At 42.4% G+C, this 20,041-nt stretch overlaps 2 protein-coding genes across 4 annotated transcripts in view; both read left to right on the top strand.

The window, feature by feature from the left end:
* Positions 1-3,984, top strand: part of tent4b (terminal nucleotidyltransferase 4B) — a 31,432-nt gene extending 27,448 nt beyond the window's left edge. Inside the window, exon 12 of the mRNA XM_014176094.3 lies at positions 7-3,984. Coding sequence (XP_014031569.1) covers positions 7-168 — 162 coding nt within the window. The 3' untranslated portion in view covers positions 169-3,984. The remainder of the gene's footprint in view (positions 1-6) is intronic.
* Positions 3,985-4,560: 576 nt separating this feature from the next.
* LOC106587576 (adenylate cyclase type 2) overlaps positions 4,561-20,041 on the top strand; it is an 86,141-nt gene continuing 70,660 nt past the window's right edge. Inside the window, exon 1 of one of the 3 annotated variants that reach the window (XM_014176096.3) lies at positions 4,561-4,827. The gene's annotated coding sequence lies outside the window, so the exon portion shown is untranslated. The remainder of the gene's footprint in view (positions 4,828-20,041) is intronic. The other 2 variants (XM_082969597.1, XM_014176099.3) reach the window with 2 other exon arrangements.

The raw sequence follows: 20,041 nt of genomic DNA on the forward strand, positions 1-20,041 counted from the left end.
TCCCAGGCCAGGTTGTTCCGCTCGTCCAGTAAAAACACCCACCATGTCCAGCAGAACTCGTCCTCATCCAACATCAAGAGCCACCCAAGCAGCAAGCCACACTACCAGGGCAACAGCAAGAAAAGGAAACCTCAGCAGCACTCAGAGGCCCAGGACCTCTGCAGATAGAGCTGTCTTGGTCTGCTCTGCAACAGACTGGCAGCCTGACTGTCCCACTTCTGCTGCCCAGACCCCATACTGACTGAGTAGTAGTATTAAGGATCTTCCTTCTCTCAAGTGACACTCATCTTTTTATAGCTGAAAAATAACCCAAAAAAAAGAAATAGGAAATGCTGGGGCTTAGTTCTTGAAAGAAATGCTCATTTTCTTACTTGACATAAACATGTTCTACAGTGGAGCTACACACCACATCCAGTACCTACAAATCTTGCCTTTTACCATAGCGCCATCTGGTGTTTTGGAGGAATAAGTGTCTGGAAAGTAATGTAGATTGACGAGCAATACCTGGAACTTGGCTGGCGAACGAACTACAGCAAGAAACGTTTTTTTTAAAGAATAAAATACACAAATAACAAAAATTTACAAAATGTTATATTAAAGAAAGAAAGTACACAGATTGAAAGACTAAACCCAAAATGCAATCTGTAAGTGGAGATGATGATGATTTATTTTTATTTTTATGGGCGGTTATTTTTTGGTTGTGTAGTCAGATTATACAAAGATTTGTACAAAAAAAGACAAACATGCGGAAATCTTGAGAAAACATCACAAAAATTGTTTGACTTTTTACAGGATAATACTGATTCAAATGTAGATGTGCACATTTGCCTGCTAATCTGAGTAGTGGCAGATTTGGGTTTCATTGCCAACATAAATCATCAGCATTCTTTTTCTACTTGGCTGCTCTCTCAATGTGTTGACAGGCTTCTTTCCAAATTGTACCCCCTTCCCTATATAGTGCACCACTTTCACTAAATAGGGAATAGGGTGCCATTTGGGATGTACTAACAGTGTTAGTAGTATGCCTTAGTCAGGTAATGCGCACACACACAGCCCTATAGATTACTGGCTGGCTGGGGACAAATCACTCATTCATACACACAGCTCTATACAACATCAGCGACGGTTTTTAGAGGTTCTCCCAGACTCATAGAATTACAGTTAGAGGACATAATGATTTAAAAAAAATTCTCCACTTGATATATAACAAAGATCCATAGGTGTGGGAGGTAATCTTTTCCCTTTGGTAATTTACCCATTATGAAAATTTGTATTTGTTCATGTATTTTTTTATTAATGATATAAATATATAGTACTATACATGTTATACGTATTAACACTAGAGACCATATTCTTGTATCTTATATTTGGATGGGACAAGTGGGATATTGGGGAAGTATAATTGGTCAGGTACAATACCAATGTTGCTGTTTCCCCCCATTTTCCCCCCCAGTGATGAGTGACCAAGCTACTTTGGAAACCATTTTGAGTCGTAAGTGGCATTTTGTTTTAATATGTGGCTGGTCTACTTTAAAAGGGAGCTGAGTTTTTGGTCAGAATATAATGCAAACAAACACCTCTTTGGTAATGTGTCAACAACCCCTCGCTGAAATGTATGGTATGTCAACATCTGATTGCAGTTTCACAACTAACCTCTAGATGGTGGCATTACTCGACTCTTCACAGCTGGCACCTGCATACTGCATTTAGACCTTTTCTTCAGCGTCATAGTCAATGTATTCAGACCCCTTGACTTTATCCACATTGTTACATTACAGCCTGATTCTAAAATTAATTAAATTGTTCTCCCCTCCTCAATCTACACACAATACCCCATAATGACAAAGCAAAAACTGAAATTGCATACATAAGCATTCAGACCCTTTACTCAGTACTTTGTTGAAGCACCTTTGGCAGCGATTTACAGCCTCGAGTCTGCATGACGCTACAAGCTCAGAACACCTGTATTTGGGTAGTTTCTCCCATATTCTCTGCAGATCCTCTCAAGCTCTGTCAAGTTGGATGGGGAGCGTCTCTGCACAGCTATTTTCAGGTCTGTGCAGAGCTCTTTGATCGGGTTCAAGTCTGGGCTCTGGCTGGGCTACTCAAGGACATTAGGACTTGTCCCGAAGCCACTTTTACGTTGTTTTGGCTGTGTGCTTAGGGACATTGTCCTGTTGGAAGGAACCTTCCCCCAGTCTGAGGTCCTGAGCGTTCTGGAGCAGATTTTCATCAAGGATCTCTGTTCTTTGCTCTGTTCATCTTTCCCTCGATTCTGAGTAGTATCCCAGTCCCTGCCGCTGAACAACATCCCCACAACATGATGCTGCCACCACCATGCTTCCCCGTAGGGATGGTGCCAGGTTTCCTCCAGACGTGACGCTTGGTATTCAGGCCAAAGAGTTCAATCTTGGTTTCATCAGATCAGAGAATCTTGTTTTGCATGGTCAGAGTCCTTTAGGTGCCTTTTGGCAAACTCCAAGCGGGCTGTCATGTGCCTTTTACTGAGTGGCTTCCGTCTGGCCACTACCATAAAGGCCTGATTTGGTGGAGTGCTGCAGAGATGGGAGAACCTCCCACAAGGACAACCATCTCCACAGAGGAACTCTGGAGCTCTGTCAGAGTGACCATTGGGTTCTTGGTCACCTCCCTGACCAAGGCCCTTCTCCCCCGATTGTTCCGTTTGGCTGGACGGCCAGCTCTTGGAAGAGACTAATTCCATATAAGAATGATGGAGACCACTGTGTTCTTGGGGACCTTCAATGCTGCAAAAATGTTTTGGTAACCTTCCCCAGATCTGTGCCTTGACACAATCCTGTCTCGGAGCTCTACGGACAATTCCTTCGACCTCATGGCTTGGTTTTTGCTCTGACTTGCACTGTCAAACGTTATATAGACAGGTGTGTGCCTTTCCAATAATAGAATTTATCTCAGGTGGACTCCCAAGTTGTAGAAACATGAAGGGTGATCAATGGAAACAGGATGCACCTGAGCTCAATTTCAAGTCTCATAGCAAAGGGTCTGAATAGTTATGTAAATAAGGTATTTGTTTTATTTTTTATAAATTTGCAAAAAGTTCTAAACCTTTTTTTGCTTTGATATTATGGGGTATTGTGTGTAATTTTTTAAACATCCATTTTAGAATAAGTTTACTTAAGAAAATGTGGAAAAAGTAATTTCCGAATGCACTGTCTGCGCACTAGATAATCACTGTTTCCCAACCTCGGTCCTTGAGGATCCCCAACAGTACACAGGTTTGTTGTTGCCCTTGACAACTCATTGAGGGCTTGATGGGAATGGGGGATACCTAGTCAGTTGTACAACAATGCATTCAACTGAAATGTGTCTAATGCATTTAACCCAACCCTTCTGAATCAGAGAGGTGCGGGGGGCTGCCATAATTGACATCCATGTCTTCGGCACCCGGGGAACAGTGAGTTAACTGCCTTGCTCAGGGGCAGAATGGCAGATGTTTACATTGTCAGCCTGGGGATTCAATCCACCAACCTTTTGGTTACTGGCCCAAAGCTCTAACCACTAGGCTACCTCCCTGATGATTAGTTGAATCAGGTGTGCTTGTCCAGGGTTACAATAAAAATGTGTACTGTTGGGGGTACTTGAGGACCAGGGTTGGGAAACAGAGATGATCCACTGGCAGTAATTACATTTATACACACAGGAATGTCTAATTTTAGCTACAATTACTATTTTAGCAAATATGTTAGACAACATATTTGGTCATTTTTAGATGGTTAAATATTGGCCTGGGAAAGTACAGTTTGGACCTAAATGCAGTAAATATCTGCTAATCTGTGAATTTGATTTGACACTTAGGAAACACGTCAGGGAACACAATGACTTAACTGTGCCATCACAATCTGTAATCATATCTTCTCACTGCAAGTACGTCAACTGTATCGACTCATCCAAATTGTAGTTTCTACAGCTATTCAAATACATGCAATAAAACCCACAGTACAATAATTGAAACTCCTGGTGAATGTCCTAAGGTATAGTGATGCTCCCTGGTGCTTTATTCCTGCACCCCTAACCGGAAGGAAGAGGTAACAGAAGGTAAGTAATACCTCCATTAATAGGAAAATGTGCAAAATTTTTACTTAAACCAATAGATGTAAAGACAATCATGCAAGCAACACCAATCTGGGGTGACACATGGGCTGCGTTTATACAGGCAGCGCAATTCTGATAGTTTGTGCACTAATCTAATCGTCATTGAAAAATATGTTGGTGATTTTTCAAAAGACCAATGAGTGGAAAAAATAAACTGGGCTGCATGTATAAACACAGCACATGTGTCTTCCCTGACAGGTGTTGCTTGCTTTATCTAGTAAGTGGTTTAAGTATATATTTTTTTATTTAATGGAAAAGTGTTCACGCAGCACTGAAGACAAGTGCAATGTTGCTATGTAGACTGGCAGTAGATGTCCCTCACTACCATGATGAGCTCTATTTCACACTGCGAGACGCATTTGATTGATATTCCCCCAGTTGTTACATAATTGTGCAATTCATAAGCGCCTAGCAATCAGTTGATCCATGAGAGGGGAATGGCTGGGGCAAAACCGCTATAACTATCTTCTGTTCGCTCTTCATGTGGGTGCGAGTACACCGCAGCTACTTGAACATCTTTTCCGCATTCAAAAGCAAGCCCTCGAGCGCGCGCAGTATGCGCACGGGGACCCAGAGCACATTTCGCTCGCAGTGGAATTACAACTTAACTTGCAGAGTGGACAAGAGAAGAAGTCGTCTCTAGAATACGTTCATTCTATATTTAGAGACTACCGGTATACGTTTTCCTACAAACAGGTAAGACGCATTCTTAATTTGGGTTTTCTTAGTGAGAGGAATGCTCTCTTTGTGGTAGACTACCCCAGTGTAAAAAAGTTGTCACATTTTCCTAGCATACATTTAGGTGGCGCATTTCAAATTATATTTGTGTATGTTGTCTATCCGTGTTACAATGTTGGTTTTAATGTGGCCTACAAATCCCACATATCGCAGACTCACCTTTACTTTACGTAAGTACTAAGTAGAGAGGTAGTACATTGTGGGAGGCAACCAGTCGTTCTAGTGCAGGGCTGCCCAATTCTGGCCCTAATGGTCCTAAACATTCTAGTTTTCATCCTCATAATCAGGGACTCATTCAGACCTGAGACACCAGGTGAGTGCAATGAACTACCAGGTAGAAACAAAAAAACATAAGTGTTTCGGCCCTCCAGGACCGGAATTGGGCAGCCCTGGTCTGAAGAGCAGAGACTTGTAAAAACGCATCCCTTTTGAAGACGGTTGAATCAACTTTCCCTTGTCCTCTTTTTAATTGGGGACCTACCTTTTGTATTGTAGCGCATTATAAAACATATTTGCTCAAGTACACATCTAATAGTCTATTCAACCTAAAATCAATTTTTGATTTGCCAAATGGTAGCCATAATTATTATAGGCATATTTATCAAAATATAGGGGACCAGATCTGTAGTGTCTGACTACATGTCCATCTAAAAACGATCCCATTAATTAGGAAATAATAAAGGCTGTTTTTATACATATGCAGCAGTATCTCTTTTAAGAATGGGTTTTCAAGGGTTTTCCCCCTAGTATTTACCCTTTCAACTCATCAGGTTTCCTTTGTTTCTCAGTGGCCTGCCCATGGGAGATAAGCAGGATGGATCTTCCCCTTATTCCCTACAAAAACAGGGAATCTGAAAGCCTCCAGTGTGTTTCGTCACATAATAATACCATATTATGTTACAATTAGAAATACAGTGAGTGGTGTGCATTGATTTGCCCATATGGCCCCCAAATCTGAGAGTATTACTGTATTTGACTCATAAGATGTTTAAATTGTTGGAAGAATGAAAAATAACATCTGAGGTTCTCCCTGTTAGTAGGCTACCAAGCAGTGTAATCATGAGATTGAGCAAGGTTTATTTTTCTGGAAAAGAGCCTAGCTTAAAAAATATTCCATTTACTGGGGGTGTAAGTAGGGCATTTCCTAACCCAAGTTTCTAGACCAAGTATGTATCTCAGACTAACAGTAGAACACTATCCCACCATACGACCGACGTGCCTGTTTGGCAAGGCTTTGGTCGGATAGTTCTGATTCGGAATGCATCGTTTGCATCGGCGAACGGTGCCCAGGAACTAATTAAATTCGGTAAACAATAAGCAGCGCTGACATGTTATCTTTTTTCCATGTAATTCAATTGGGAAAAAACAATCATGGCTATGCATGAAGGTGGATTTAAACAGGCTTATGCAAGTTACAGTTAACGTGACAAATAAGACGGCAATATCTTGTCTCATCCTTTGCCGCACAGCTGGGTGTAACAGCTTGCCACTGCAGACTGTAGTGCCTTCAACTTGGGTCAGAATGGGGCATTGGCACAATCCCAACAGAACCATCCTCAGTCTGGATAATTTCCCTTGTGTGGTGAATTGTATATAATATAAAACTGCTTGTAGACTACTAAGCCCAAGGTATTGATGCCATTTCAATGTCTCATGTCAAACGGCTTCGTCTGCTCTAACAAAGAAGAACCATCTGCATATAGATGTCACCAGTGCATACATTGGGCTTTGTATATGCTATGTGTGTCATTTGGCTGATTACATCACTAACCCATTGTCATTTTGACTCAGTGGAGAAATGTATGCACCTGCCAGTGCCAGCACTAAATACGTCCAGACAGACACAGCAGGGGCCTGCTGCTCATGGATAAGTGAGTCAGTGTTTAGTGTCCTCGTAGTAGAGCAGTCAGATCAGTCTAAACAGTGAGAAGTGTTTTAATGTTTTCCATTGATGTAATTATCTATTGTGTTCTCTCCATAATGTGATGTCTACTGCTCTACGGTAGTGATGGAAAGGCTGGTACTTTGATAGATTTTACAGTTTGAATAGTTGGGATGGAGCAGAGCAGGCCTCAGTACTACACTGAGGAACAAGTCTACACTGGCTGGTTCTCCATCCTCATTGAGAGTTTTGTGTTGAATCTCTAATCATTGTTTTGCCTGAGTTGTTTTTCCTACATCGTGGGGTGTTTGTCCTGTATGGCTGTCTGTCTGACCCTGTTTGTTTGTGTGCCGGACCATATTGCAGGCAAATATTCTGATTTGTCAGCAATTATTAACTTTCCTAAAATCCTTAACTTTTAGGGGCCCGATTTTTAAAGGGGAATAAATATATTAAACAGTTTAGCTGTTGATTCCACTGGATCGGAGGAAGAAATATATTCAACTGTGTCATGGAACCTACAGTATGGGTGAAGAAGACACGATGAGGAACATGCTGTATGCAGCGCCATGTTGAATTCAACATCTTTCCATTGGTGGTAAAGATAGTACAGACGGTGAAGATATACAGGCAGTTACAACAGGAAGTGAAAGTGTCTGTTTGCAGGTTCTCTTGAGAACGGGGGTCACCACAATCTGTCAGAGCCAGTCCTGCGTAGTGAAACTTGTGTACACACTCTCCCTTACTAGCTCTCCTGTGTGGAAGACTAGTGCCGCTCCTCCAGCTCCTGGAACCCCTGAGAGTTTCAAATGCTCCATTTGCTTTAGTGCTCCCTCTGCTTACGTACATCAGTGTAGCTAGCTGGAGCGCTGTTTACGCAAACAGTCAGACTGAGACACACACACAATTGATTGTGAGGTCTCTTGTCCTCCGTCTCAATGTGCCCATCTCCTTCAATTCTCCCCCCCCGGTTGACATGAGGAGGCTTCAGTGTGCTAATCCCTGGGAACACACAATGAGGACTAATCTGACTCATTAACTCTGACTGCAGGGCCTCCAGCCAAGGCCTTCTACTAATCCTGCTGCACCACAGCCCTCACCACAACCACCCACCCATCAGGATCATACTGTACACATGCAACACAGACTGGCAGAATGTTATGCACTCTCAGTGAGATATGAAAATTGACAAAAAACAAAAAACTATGGGTTTATTCGTTCAAAACAAAGTTTCTAGGTGAGTAATGGCATTTATGTAGCAGACGTATTGTTGTTTTGGTAGAGGATTTATTCCTCTCTATGTTATGTCTGGTTGTAAAAAATATAATTTAGGAGGGGGTTGGATGTAGGCTATAACTTGTGCATTTAGCGTTCCATTGCTGTTGAATGCTCTAACGCAGAACGTGTTTGATCTATTTGCAGTGTGCCACTTGGCAAGTCGTGTTCTCCATACCTGTTCCCATCAACATAGCTGTAAGGTCAAAGGAGCGTTGGGTGGACATGACCTTTTGGGTGAAGTCCCCCTGTTGTCACTCCCAGGATATCTGCCTCTTTTGTGTTCTGTAAGCGTAGGAAGTTTACCCCCTAAAAAAGAGGGGCATGAGGACAACATTATTCGGAGCATGGTTCCTCCCAAGCAGCTAAAGGATAAAGAGACCATTCTATATGATCATCTACATACCTTAGGCTGTTCTTAACTCCTCTGTTATAAAAGGCCCAACTTGACAATTTACCTTTGGCACAGACATGCACTAATGTAATGTGTTCTGTGAGAGGGTTGACTTAGATTTAATGGAAGCAATCACATTACCCACAACATTACCCACAACACGTCACTGTTGACCTGTTGAAGTTCTAGTATCATTATTTACATCAAGTGTTATTTGTTTTATTTAGATTTGAAGGTATGCGCCTTTATATACAAATTAGTCCAGCTAACAATAATACTGTATATTATGAAAACATTTTGGTCATTTTACCAGATGCTCTTATCCAGAGCAACTTACAGTAAGTAGTTAGCACACATTTTTTGTACTGGTCCCCTGTGGGAATCGAACTCACAACCCTGGCTTTGCAAGCGCAATGCTCTACCAACTGAGCCACATTGCAAACATTTGTATCATTACTGGCATACTGTGAGCTGGCACACTGACTAGGATTTAGCTCATTGCTCAGCCAGGAGTCAGGACACGACAGACAGTTGTCCGTCTGTCTGACTCAGCCTGCCATTATCACAGCTGTTGTATCAGGACAGACTGAGCCTCTAGTCTGCTACTCTATAGTCTGCTACTCTATAGTCTTACTACCTCTATTCCTCAGTCAGCTACTCTACAGTCAATGACACTCTTACAGCCCAGAACACCTGCAGTCAGTTCAGACTGCGCTTTGTGTGCTGTACCACTACCTACCCAGCATGTGCATTAGTAGCCAGCCAGGTAGGCAGTCTTCACACCTCATTTAAATGATGATTACCAGACCACTGTTAGCAGATTGGAGAATTACTGGATGTGATTATTTTTTCAATTTAACTAGGCAAGTCAGTTAAGAGCAAATTCTTATTTACAATGACAGTCTACAGGGGAACAGTGGGTTAACTGCCTGTTCAGGGGCAGAACAACAGATTTTTACCATGTCAGCTCGGGGATTTGATCTAGCAACCTTTTCAGTTACTGGCCCAATGCTCTAACCACTAGGCTACCTGCCGCCCCAAACATAGAGATGAGAAACTAGATGGAAGGGTTGACCTCCTTCATCTATTCCCAGCATATGCTTAGGTTGTGCAGTACGGGGTATGGTAGCTAAGTTTGGTTATCATATGATTTTTGGCTGTGACTCCAGTAGTCAACTTGGATAATTGTTGAGTGCACTAATCACCACCACACCAAACCCAAATCAAACAGGCTAATTTCCCCCGTGTCAAATAAAAAGTTGTTGGCAACGTCTCTTGAGATGTGAACAAAAGAGACCTCAGTACAGACCCCAGGACTAACCTCTGACCAGGTGGTCTGGCTAATTGCCTGGATCCATACGAGAAGTCTGTATATAAGGAGTTGCTGAGTGTCATGTAATGGAGGAATGCCAGGCACCGGCCTTAAGATCTCTGGCTCACTCTGAATGTCATCGCTGTTCTCTAACACGCTGATGGACAAGTCTATCTGAGGGAGCTGTGACTCATTAGTTTACCTCAGGACAGACTTGTCATGTGGTCTTTTTAACTGTCAGAAATGGTTAAACTTTCTGAGTCTGTCAATAATATGGAGTTAGGTTTCCTCAAAAGGCCATCGGTTATACACTGAACTAAAATATAAATGCAACATGTAAAGTGCTGGTCCCATGTTTCATGAGCTGAAATAAAAGATCCCAGAAATGTTCCAAATGCACAAAAGCTTATTTTTCATTTTGTGCAAACATTTGTTTACATCCCTGTTAGTGAGCATTTCTCCTTTGCTAGATAATCCATCCACCTGACCGGTGTGGCAAATCAAGAAGCTGATTAAACCGCATGATCATTACACAGGTGCACATTGTACTGGGGACAATTAAAGGCCACTCTATTTTTGTCATGCAACACAATGCCACAGATGTCTCAAGTTTTGAGGGAGCATGCAATTGGCATGCTGACTGCAGGAATGTCCACCAGAGATGTTTCCAGAGAATTTCATGTTAATTTGTCTACGATGGTGTATTTCTGTCTGTAATAAAGCCATTTTGTGTGAAAAAACTCATTCTGATTAGCTGGGCCTGGCTCCCAAGTGGGTGGGCCTATGCCCACCAATGGCTGTGCCCCTGCCCAGTCATGTGAAATACATAGATTTGGGCCTAATGAATTTATTTCAATTGACTGATTTCCTTCTATGAACTGTAACTCAACAAAATCTCTGAAATGGTGTGCGTGTTGCGTTTGTAGTTCGTATACAGTGCCTTCGGAAAGTATTTAAACCCCTTGACTTTTTCCACATTTTGTTAAGTTATAGCCTTATTCTAAAATTGATTAAATAAATAAAAATCCTTAGCAAAACAGATACCTTATTTACATAAGTATTCAGACCCTTTGCTATGAGACTCGAAATTGAGTTCAGGTGCATCCTGTTTCCATTGATCATCCTTGAGATGTTTCTACAACTCGATTGGAGTCCACCTGTGGTATATTCAATTGATTGGACATGATTTGGAAAGGCACACACCTTTCTATATAAGCTTCCACAGTTGACAGTGAGTGTCAGAGCAAAAACCAAGCCATGAGGTCGAAGGAATTGTCCGTTGAGCGCCGAGACAGGATTGTGTCGGGGCACAGATCTCGGGAAGGGTACCAAAACAATTCTGCAGCATTGAAGGTCCCCAAGAACACGGTGGCCTCCATCATTCTTAAATGGAAGTAGTTTGGAACCACCAAGACTCTTCCTAGAGCTGGCTAAACTGAGCAATCGGGGGAGAAGGGCCTTAGTCAGGGAGGTGACCAAGAACCCGTTGGTCACTCTGGCAGAGCTCTAGAGTTCCTTTGTGGCGATGGGAGAACCTTCCAGAAGGACAACCATCTCTGTAGCACTCCACCAATTAGGCTTTTATGGTAGTGGCAAGATGGAAGCCACTCCTCAGTAAAAGGCACATAACAGGCCGCTTGGAGTTTGCCAAAAGGCACCTAAATACTCTCTGACCATGAGAAACAAGATTCTCTGATCTGATGAAACCAAGATTAAACTCTTTGGCCTGAATGCCAAGCGTCATGTCTGGAGGAAATCTGGTACCATCCCTACGGTGAAGAATGGTGGTGGCAGCATCATGCTGTGGGGATGTTATTCAGCAGCAGGGACTGGGAGACTAGTCAAGATCGAGGGAAAGATGATCGGAGCAAAGTACAGAGAGATCCTTGATGCTCCAGAGTGCTCAGGACCTCAGACTGGGGTGAAGGTTCACCTTCCAACAGGGCAATGACCCTAAGTACACAGCCAAGACAACGCAGGAGTGGCTTCAGGACAAGTCTCTGAATGTCCTTGAGTGGCCCAGCCAGAGCCCGGACTTGAACAAGATCGAACATCACTGAAGAGACTTGGAAATAGCTGTGCAGCATGCTTCCCATCCAACCTGACAGAGATTGAGAGGATCTGCAGAGAAGAATGGGAGAAACTCCCTAAATACAGATGTGCTAAGCTTGTAGCGTCATACCCAAGAAGACTCAACGCTGTGTTCGCTGCCAAAGGTGCTTCAACAAAGGACTGAATACTTAGTTATTTAAAAAATGTTTTTATTGAATATCCCAAACATGCAATATACTTGCAGTGAAGCCGCTCAACAACCACATCATACCAGTCATCCAACAGACTCCCATTCAGAGTGACACACAGCAGCATCCAGGGTCAATGCCCTGCTCAAGGGCACGTTGACAGATCTCCCACCAGGCCAAAAAATGTGAACCCGAACCCTCCAAGATTTCCTCCTCCCTTCCCCCACAGTTCCCCAATAGCTGTCCCTCAACCGTTTGAGACCCCTCCACATTCCCTCCCACCAAGAAGAAAAATAAAAAACACAATTCCATTCCCCACCCCCAAGAACCGCCCCCCCATGCACCAACAACCAAGAGAATGAAATAAAGAGAAAAAAGAAAGACAGAAGAAAACAGCAAATAACAATGCAAAAAATGTTATTTAAAAAAATAAATACATTTAGAACAAAGGACATCTAGGACAACTAAAATGATTACAGCAATGCCAACTGTATATGTTTGGGTGCATGTCTGGCACTATTACATGTACAGTTGAAGTCGGAAGATTACATACACCTTAGCCAAATACATTTTAAACTCAGTTTTTCACAATTCCTGACATTTAATCCTAGTAAAAATTCCCTGTCTTAGGTCAGTTAGGATCATCACTTTATTTTAAGAATGTGAAATGTCAGAATAATAGTAAAGAATTATTTATTTCAGCTTTTATTTCTGTCATAACATTCCCAGTGGTTCAGAAGTTTACATACACTCAATTAGTATTTGGTAGCATTGCCTTGAAATTGTTTAACTTGGGTCAAACATTGTGGGTAGCCTTCCACAAGCTTCCCACAATAAGTTGGGTGAATTTTGGCCCATTCCTCCTGACAGAGCTGGTGTAACTGAGTCAGGTTTGTAGGCCTCCTTCCTCGCACATGCTTTTTCACAAATTTTCTAAAGGATTGAGGTTTGGGCTTTGTGGTGGCCACGCCAATACCTTGACTTTGTCCTTAAGCCATTTTGCCACAACTTTGGAAGTATGCTTGGGGTCATTGTCCATTTGGAAGACCCATTTGCGACCAAGCTTTAACTTCCTGATTGAGATGTTGCTTCAATATATCCACAATTTTCCATCCTCATGATGCCATCTATTTTGTGACGTGCACCAGTCCCTCCTGCAGCAAAACACCCCCACAACATGATGCTGCCACCCCCGTGCTTCACGTTTAGGATGGTGTTCTTCGGCTTGCAAGCCTCCCCCTTTTCCCTCCAAACATAACAATGGTCATTATGTCCAAACAGTTCTACTTTTGTTTAATCAGACCAGAGGACATTTCTCCAAAAAGTACGATGTTTGTCCCAATGTGCAGTTGCAAACCGTAGTCTGGCTTTTTTTATGGTGGTTTTGGAGCTGTGGCTTCTTCCTTGCTGAGCGGCCTTTCAGGTTATGTTGATATAGGACTCGTTTTACTGTGGATATAGATACCTTTGTACCTGTTTCCTCCAGCATCTTCACATGGTCCTTTGCTGTTGTTCTGGGATGGATTTGCACTTTTCGCACCAAAGTACGTTCATCTCTAGGAGACAGAACGCGTCTCTTTTCTGAGCGGTATGACGGCTGCGTGTTTATACTCGCATACTATTGTTTGTACAGATGAACGTGGTACCTTCAGGCGTTTGGAAATTGCTCCCAAAAATGAACCAGACTTGTGGAGGTCTACAACAAAAAAAAAATCTGAGGTCTTGGCTGATTTTCTTTTGATTTTCCCATGATGTCAAGCAAAGAGGCACTGAGTTTGAAGGTAGGCCTTGAAATACATCCACAGGTACACCTCCAATTGACTCAAATGATGTCAATTAGCCTATCAGAAGCTTCTAAAGTCATGACATATTTTCTGGAATTTCCAAGCTGTTTAAAGGCACAGTCAACTTAGTGTATGTTAACTTCTGACCCACTGGAATTGTGATACAGTGAATTATAAGTGAAATAGTCTGTCGGGAAACAATTGTTGGAAAGATTACTTGTGTCAAGCACAAAGTAGATGTCCTAACCGACTTGCCAAAACTATAGTTTGTTAACAAGAAATATGTGGAGTGGTTGAAAAACGAGTTTTAATGACTCCAACCTAAGTGTATGTAAATTTCCTACTTCAACTGAATATTATACTGGAAAAAATCAGTTATAAATAATTTTGTCTTAGTTAAAAATAAATTGTCCTCAAGTAAACTTTGATAAAATTTCCAATATCCCCGTCCACGTGGAAAATCTATAAGAGTTATGTGAATGCCAATTAGATGATGATCCGATCGCATTCTGTCTCAGAATAGCTGTCCATCTATAAAGACTTTGTCCACAATGAGAAAGGCACACTTACCCTTCTCCCTTTGTTGCCTTTGTACCGGATACAGTTCCCGCTCAGCCCAGTCAAAACTGTTCGCTGCTCTGGCACCCCAATGGTGGAACAAGCTCCCTCACGACGCCAGGATAGCGGAGTCAATCACCACCTTCCAGAGAGACACCTGAAACCCCACCTCTTTAAGGAATACCTGGGATAGGATAAAGTAATCCTTCTACCCCCCCCCCCCCCTTAAAAGATTTAGATGCACTATTGTAAAGTGGTTGTTCCACTGGATATCATAAGGTGAATGCACCAATTTGTAAGTCGCTCTGGATAAGAGCGTCTGCTAAATGACTTAAATGTAAATGTCTTACGACGTTCATTTATCTCCCTTGGAAATTGGTAATTGAGACTGAATTTGGTCCCTTTAAGCTCCCTTCCCCTGCTTTTGATCAGCTCCTTTTGTTGGTTGTGTTCAAATTTTGCGATGATCGGTCGGGGACCCTTGGTCTTGTCGCTCCAAGTCTGTGTACTCGGTGGAAAGCCACCTTGTTTACAGTTTCTATAGGAAGTTTCAAGGCGGATTGCATGAATTCTCTGATCGTGCCCTCTGGATTATTGGAATCCCAGAAAGAAAAAAAAAGTTCACGCATGCTACGACTTTGTATGTCTAGTAGCGACTCCTTTATCATCCTCTTTTCCCTGAGTAGACAATCCATGTTGGAATCGTGGATTTTTACCTTGGCTGTGAGCATCTTGTTTTCTCCTTGGAGCGTAAGAATTTCACTCTGGCTGAACTCCAAACTCCCCCCTCAGCCCTGCTACCTTCTCACACAACTTTTCCGGTGTTGCAAGGATTCCAGCCAGAGCACTAGCCTCTACTTCAATGGTAAGTAAATCGTCTGTGCCTGTAGATGAATCAGTTTTTCTTTTCTTTTTTGTCGGGTTCAAGTTATTTTTTGAGGTAGTGGGATCTTTCCATGATGGAGTATGCTATTCCTCCATAGCGTAAAACCGTTGGTACCCGTCGATTTCCCTCAGGATCTCCTTAGTATCCTCTTTACTGCAACCAGTTGTTTTACGAAAAGATAATGAGTCTGTCCCACGATGACAACAGGTGTCTTTAGTACAGCCAGCTAGCACTCGCGGAATCCACGCAAAAAAAATGGAACACAATCTTGCAGTCCCAGCTGTAAAGGAATCTTTAGCAACAAAACTTTAGTTTTGATTAAAATCGATTTTAATGGAGGAAAAAAGTAATACAAACAACACACCGAGTGTAGACGGTACAATGTTCTGTTGTGCACTCTGACGTATCGGATGACGTACTGCTAATCGTACTGCTCGACTGAATACTTATGTAAATGTGATATTTCAGTTTTTTAGCAAAAATGTCTAAACCTGTTTTTGCTTTGTCATTATGGGGTATTGTGTGTAGATTGAGGAGGGGAAAAAAACGATTGAATACATTTTAGAATAAGGCTGTCGCGTAACAAAATGTGGAAAAAGTCAAGGATTCTGAATACTTTCCGACGGCACTGTAGATTAGTTAAATTCCCCTTAAGCAGACCCACAGTCTGAGGATGTGCTTTCTTTTCAACACTTTCAAACAAGTCGTGACCAGATTAGTTAACATGTGCCAGTTTTTCTTTTCCAATAGGCTTTAGATTTAAATGTTTTACAAAAAGATCAAATCAAAGTTTATTTGTCGCGTACACAGATTTGCAGATGCTATTGCAGGTGCATCGAACTGCTTGTTTTTAGCTCCAAGATGTTTGGATGTCAAAGTGTGTAGCATTGCAATATGCAGTATAGCAGCTGTTACATACAGATTTCATCCAGCTAGTATTACCTTGAGCCCCTCTGTCTCAGGCTGCAGTTCTGAACACCGGCAGTCTCTTTTGAAGAGCTGAGGAGACTCCCACTCAGTGAGACTGCCTTGGGGGCGTATAGGCCTATTTGAATCCTATAGACAAAAACCATATGTGCGTTTCGGAAAATGTTTTGATAGACTTGATGAATCGTTATAAGAAGTATGGCAAGGAGGTATGAAATAAAAAAATAAAAAATTGCATGCATAATTGAAAGAGAAGTGTGACGACACAATCTTTCAATAATTAGACTTGATGTGGTATACACATTCCAAAAAGGATAAATATTTGACCGTATCATCATTTTTGTAAACTAACATTAAAGGGTCTTTTTTGCAAGGGCTCATTTGTTTCTCCTGTTTGAAGTAGATGGGTGTTATAGTGATGTGGTGCTTAGAGTACTCCATCCCATCAGTGGAGAAAGTGCTCTTCACGTTATTGTCCGGTTAATTGTTCCATTTCCAGGAATCCACTGGTAGCCCTTGTGAAACCACCCATCAGAATCCACTGTCATGCGGCTGGGCGATAAAACATTCCAACACGAACTCACACTCCCTAAATGTTGTGATGGATTAAAGTCCACAGTCCGCGTGCAATTGGCTACGAATACTTCTACATATGCTCTAGAGATGACAACTTAATGCGTGTGTGTAAGTAGTCTGAGTCAATGTGTGCGTTTACACTGTGTGCATGTTTCTGCCTAGCATATGATTGTGTGGGTGTTATTCTTTTTTTCGATCACGTTTTTTGTTGTTGCGTTCTTTATGCTTGCGGCTCAAGGACATTGTGTTATGCCTATGACAGCGCCCTAACTGGATAAGTGCCATTTGATGCTTTTCACAGCTCCCCTAGCTATAGTATTTTAGCTGGGTGTCCTTTTTATCAAAGACTATGCCATTTGGGGACTAGTCAGAGTTGGTATTTTGAGTTGGAACAAATAAGTATGAATAAGTGGGGTGACTTCATCGCCATTACTGTCCTATTGGAACAGAGGGTTAGAAGGTGCGGTCCTTGGTTTGGTGAGTATTTATCTGAATACTTTGCTAATATGGAAGTACAATGCATTGCTAATGTAAAAGATGCAAGCTCATTATTACGAAGTGAGTCTAACGATGCAATATTATGTCTTACAGGTTGTGTAGTGGACCTGGACAGTAATGTATGATTGTTGTTATTGTTCGGATGTACTGTACTCTCTCAGATGGTTAGTTCTTGCATGCCACAGCGAGGTTTGCAGTAGCTGGAGGGATGCTTGCAGACTGGAAACGTGTTCAACAGACCTTCATTTTGCTCGGTTAGTTAGTGACTGATTTTTCATGATTGGGTCTCTGTTTGAAGAGAGGTTGTTGAGGACCTGTTTGGCTGAATAGTGAGGAACACACTGACCCTAAGCTGGAGGAGGCAGGAAGGGATGCAGGGATTGGATGGACTTTGGCTGGTCTATTGTTTTGAGAAGACCGCACCACAGTGAGCGAATGGATGCTTTTGTGTTTTGCCCTGCAAGCAACTGGATCCTCTAGATGTGGCCGCCACCCCACATATCATCCTTTTATCATGCTGTCAGTCACACAAGGACCAGGACTGTCATCAATTGTATGTGATGCACTGGCCTCTACCTGACAGTGGAGAGACTAGAAGAGCCTTGATTTCAGGTGAGGTCAGAGGTGAATTGGAACATCTTCATGAAACACATTACTCATCAAGCCAACTAAGTATGTTCTGTCTTCCAGCTCAGGGTTTCCCAAACTTGGTCCTGGGGCCCACCCTGGGTGCACGTTTTGTTTTTTGCCCTAGCACTACATAGACGATTCAAATAATCAAAGCTTGATGATGAGTTGGTTATTTGAATCAGCTGTGTAGTGCTATGGCAAAAACCAAAACGTGCACCCGGGGGGGGGGGGGGGGGGCAGGACTGAATTTGGGGAAACCCTGTTCCAGCTGACAAAGCACAACCTTGAGCTATAAAAATGCCCTTGCTATTTTTAATCCCCTGGCCTATGGTCGATCCCCTTTTCAATGTATGAGTGATGTAGGTTCCTTGACTTTCTGGAGTCCCAAGCGTATTGTAACCCTCTGGAGTTCTAAGCCTATTGCAACATAGTTGACCTTGGTGGGCTGAACTGAAAATGACATCAAATCAAACTTTATTTGTCACATGCGCCGAATAGAAGTGTAGACTACCGTGAAATGCTTACTTACAAGCCCTTAACCAACAGTGCAGTTCAAGAAGAAGAAGATATTTACCAAGAACACTAAAGTAAAAAGTAACATAATAATAATAATAATAATAATAATAATAATAATAATAATAATAATAATAATAATAATATCGAGGCTATATACAGGGGGCACCGGTACGGAGTCAGGTACGGAGTCAGTGTGCGGGGGTACAGGCTAGTTGAGGTAATCTGTACATGTAGGTGGGGGCGAAGTGACTATGCATAGGTAACAAACAAACAACGAGTAGCAGCAGTGTACGGGGGGTGGGTGTCAATGTAAATTATCTGGGGGCAATTTTATGAGTTGTTCAGCAGTCTTATGGCTTGGGGGTAGAAGCTGTTGAGGAGCCTTTTGGTCCTAGACTTGGCGCTCCGGTACCACTTGCTGTGCGGTAGCAGAGAAAACCGTCTATAACTTGGGTGACTGGAGTCTCTGACAATTTTATGGGTTATCCTCTGACACCGCCTAGTATATAGATCCTGGATGGCAGGAAGCTTGGCACCAGTAACGTACTAGGCCATTCGCACTACCTTCTGATGGGTCTTACGGTCAGATGCTGAGCAGTTTCCATACCAGGCGGTGATGCAACCGGTCAGGATGCTCTCGATGGTGCAGCTGTAGAACCTTTTGAGGATCTGGGGACCCATGCCAAATCTTTTCAGTCTCCTGAGGGGAAAAGGTTTTGCTGTGCCCTCTTCACGACTGTCTTGGTATGTTTGGACCATGTTTGGATAGTTCGTTGGTGATGTGGACACCAAGGAACTTGAAACTCTCGACCCGCTCCACTACAGCCCCGTTGATGTTAATGGGGGGCTGTTTGGCCCGCCTTTTCCTGTAGTCCACGATCAGTTCCTATGGTCCTTGTTGGATACAAAACCATAGCCTGCTTCTAACAGAGTTATCCAGAAAACAGATATTATATATTTTGTGCTCCGGTAATGACATCAATCATTGCTTTCAATGACATAATTTATCAAAGACTGAGGCTGACTGACTGTTGAAGCTTCCCTTTTTGAAGATGTCCTTGCCCTGTTGTCAGGGAAATTAATCACGGTTGCCAAGGAAATGAGACTGTGGTTGACTACGGTGTTGACTAAGGTTCGCCTTGGCAAGACTATTTTGATGCGAAAGTAGACCCACATGCTTGGATGCAGTGTGCAAAAGCCATCAGAATTCATTTGGAGATCCATTTGTCCCATTGTTAGCTGATTATGCATGTGAATTAGTGGCTTTATTGACATTTCCACTCTGTAATACACTTAACCATGTTTCTGTTTTTTGCTTCTGAATGCAAGAATAAGTGGGGTTAATCAGTTCCGTGTGTGTGAGGAAACAGAATGAGAGAGCGAGAAAGGAGAAATTAAGTTTGCTCTACCTTGGTTGCCTTGATGCTGTTGTCTGGGTTTCTATGTTCTTATATTAGAGGTATTTAAATGCAGGTGGTTTGGGGGGGGGGAATGCATGTTATTACAACTCATACAGTACCTGCATAGCTCAGAATCTTTCCATGACATCACTCCTACTGTAGGCATGGTTTTCATTCCAAACAAGCCATTCTTGTGAGAGGTGATACAATTAGGAAAGAGGACTATAACAACCGTATCGAGAGTAATGTATGCTACTGCTCTGGTGTGTAAATGAATGCTATGAGAAGGATAAT

This window comes from Salmo salar, chromosome 26, assembly GCF_965601325.2.
Source record: "Salmo salar chromosome 26, fSalSal1, whole genome shotgun sequence".
Classification (NCBI taxonomy): domain Eukaryota; kingdom Metazoa; phylum Chordata; class Actinopteri; order Salmoniformes; family Salmonidae; genus Salmo; species Salmo salar.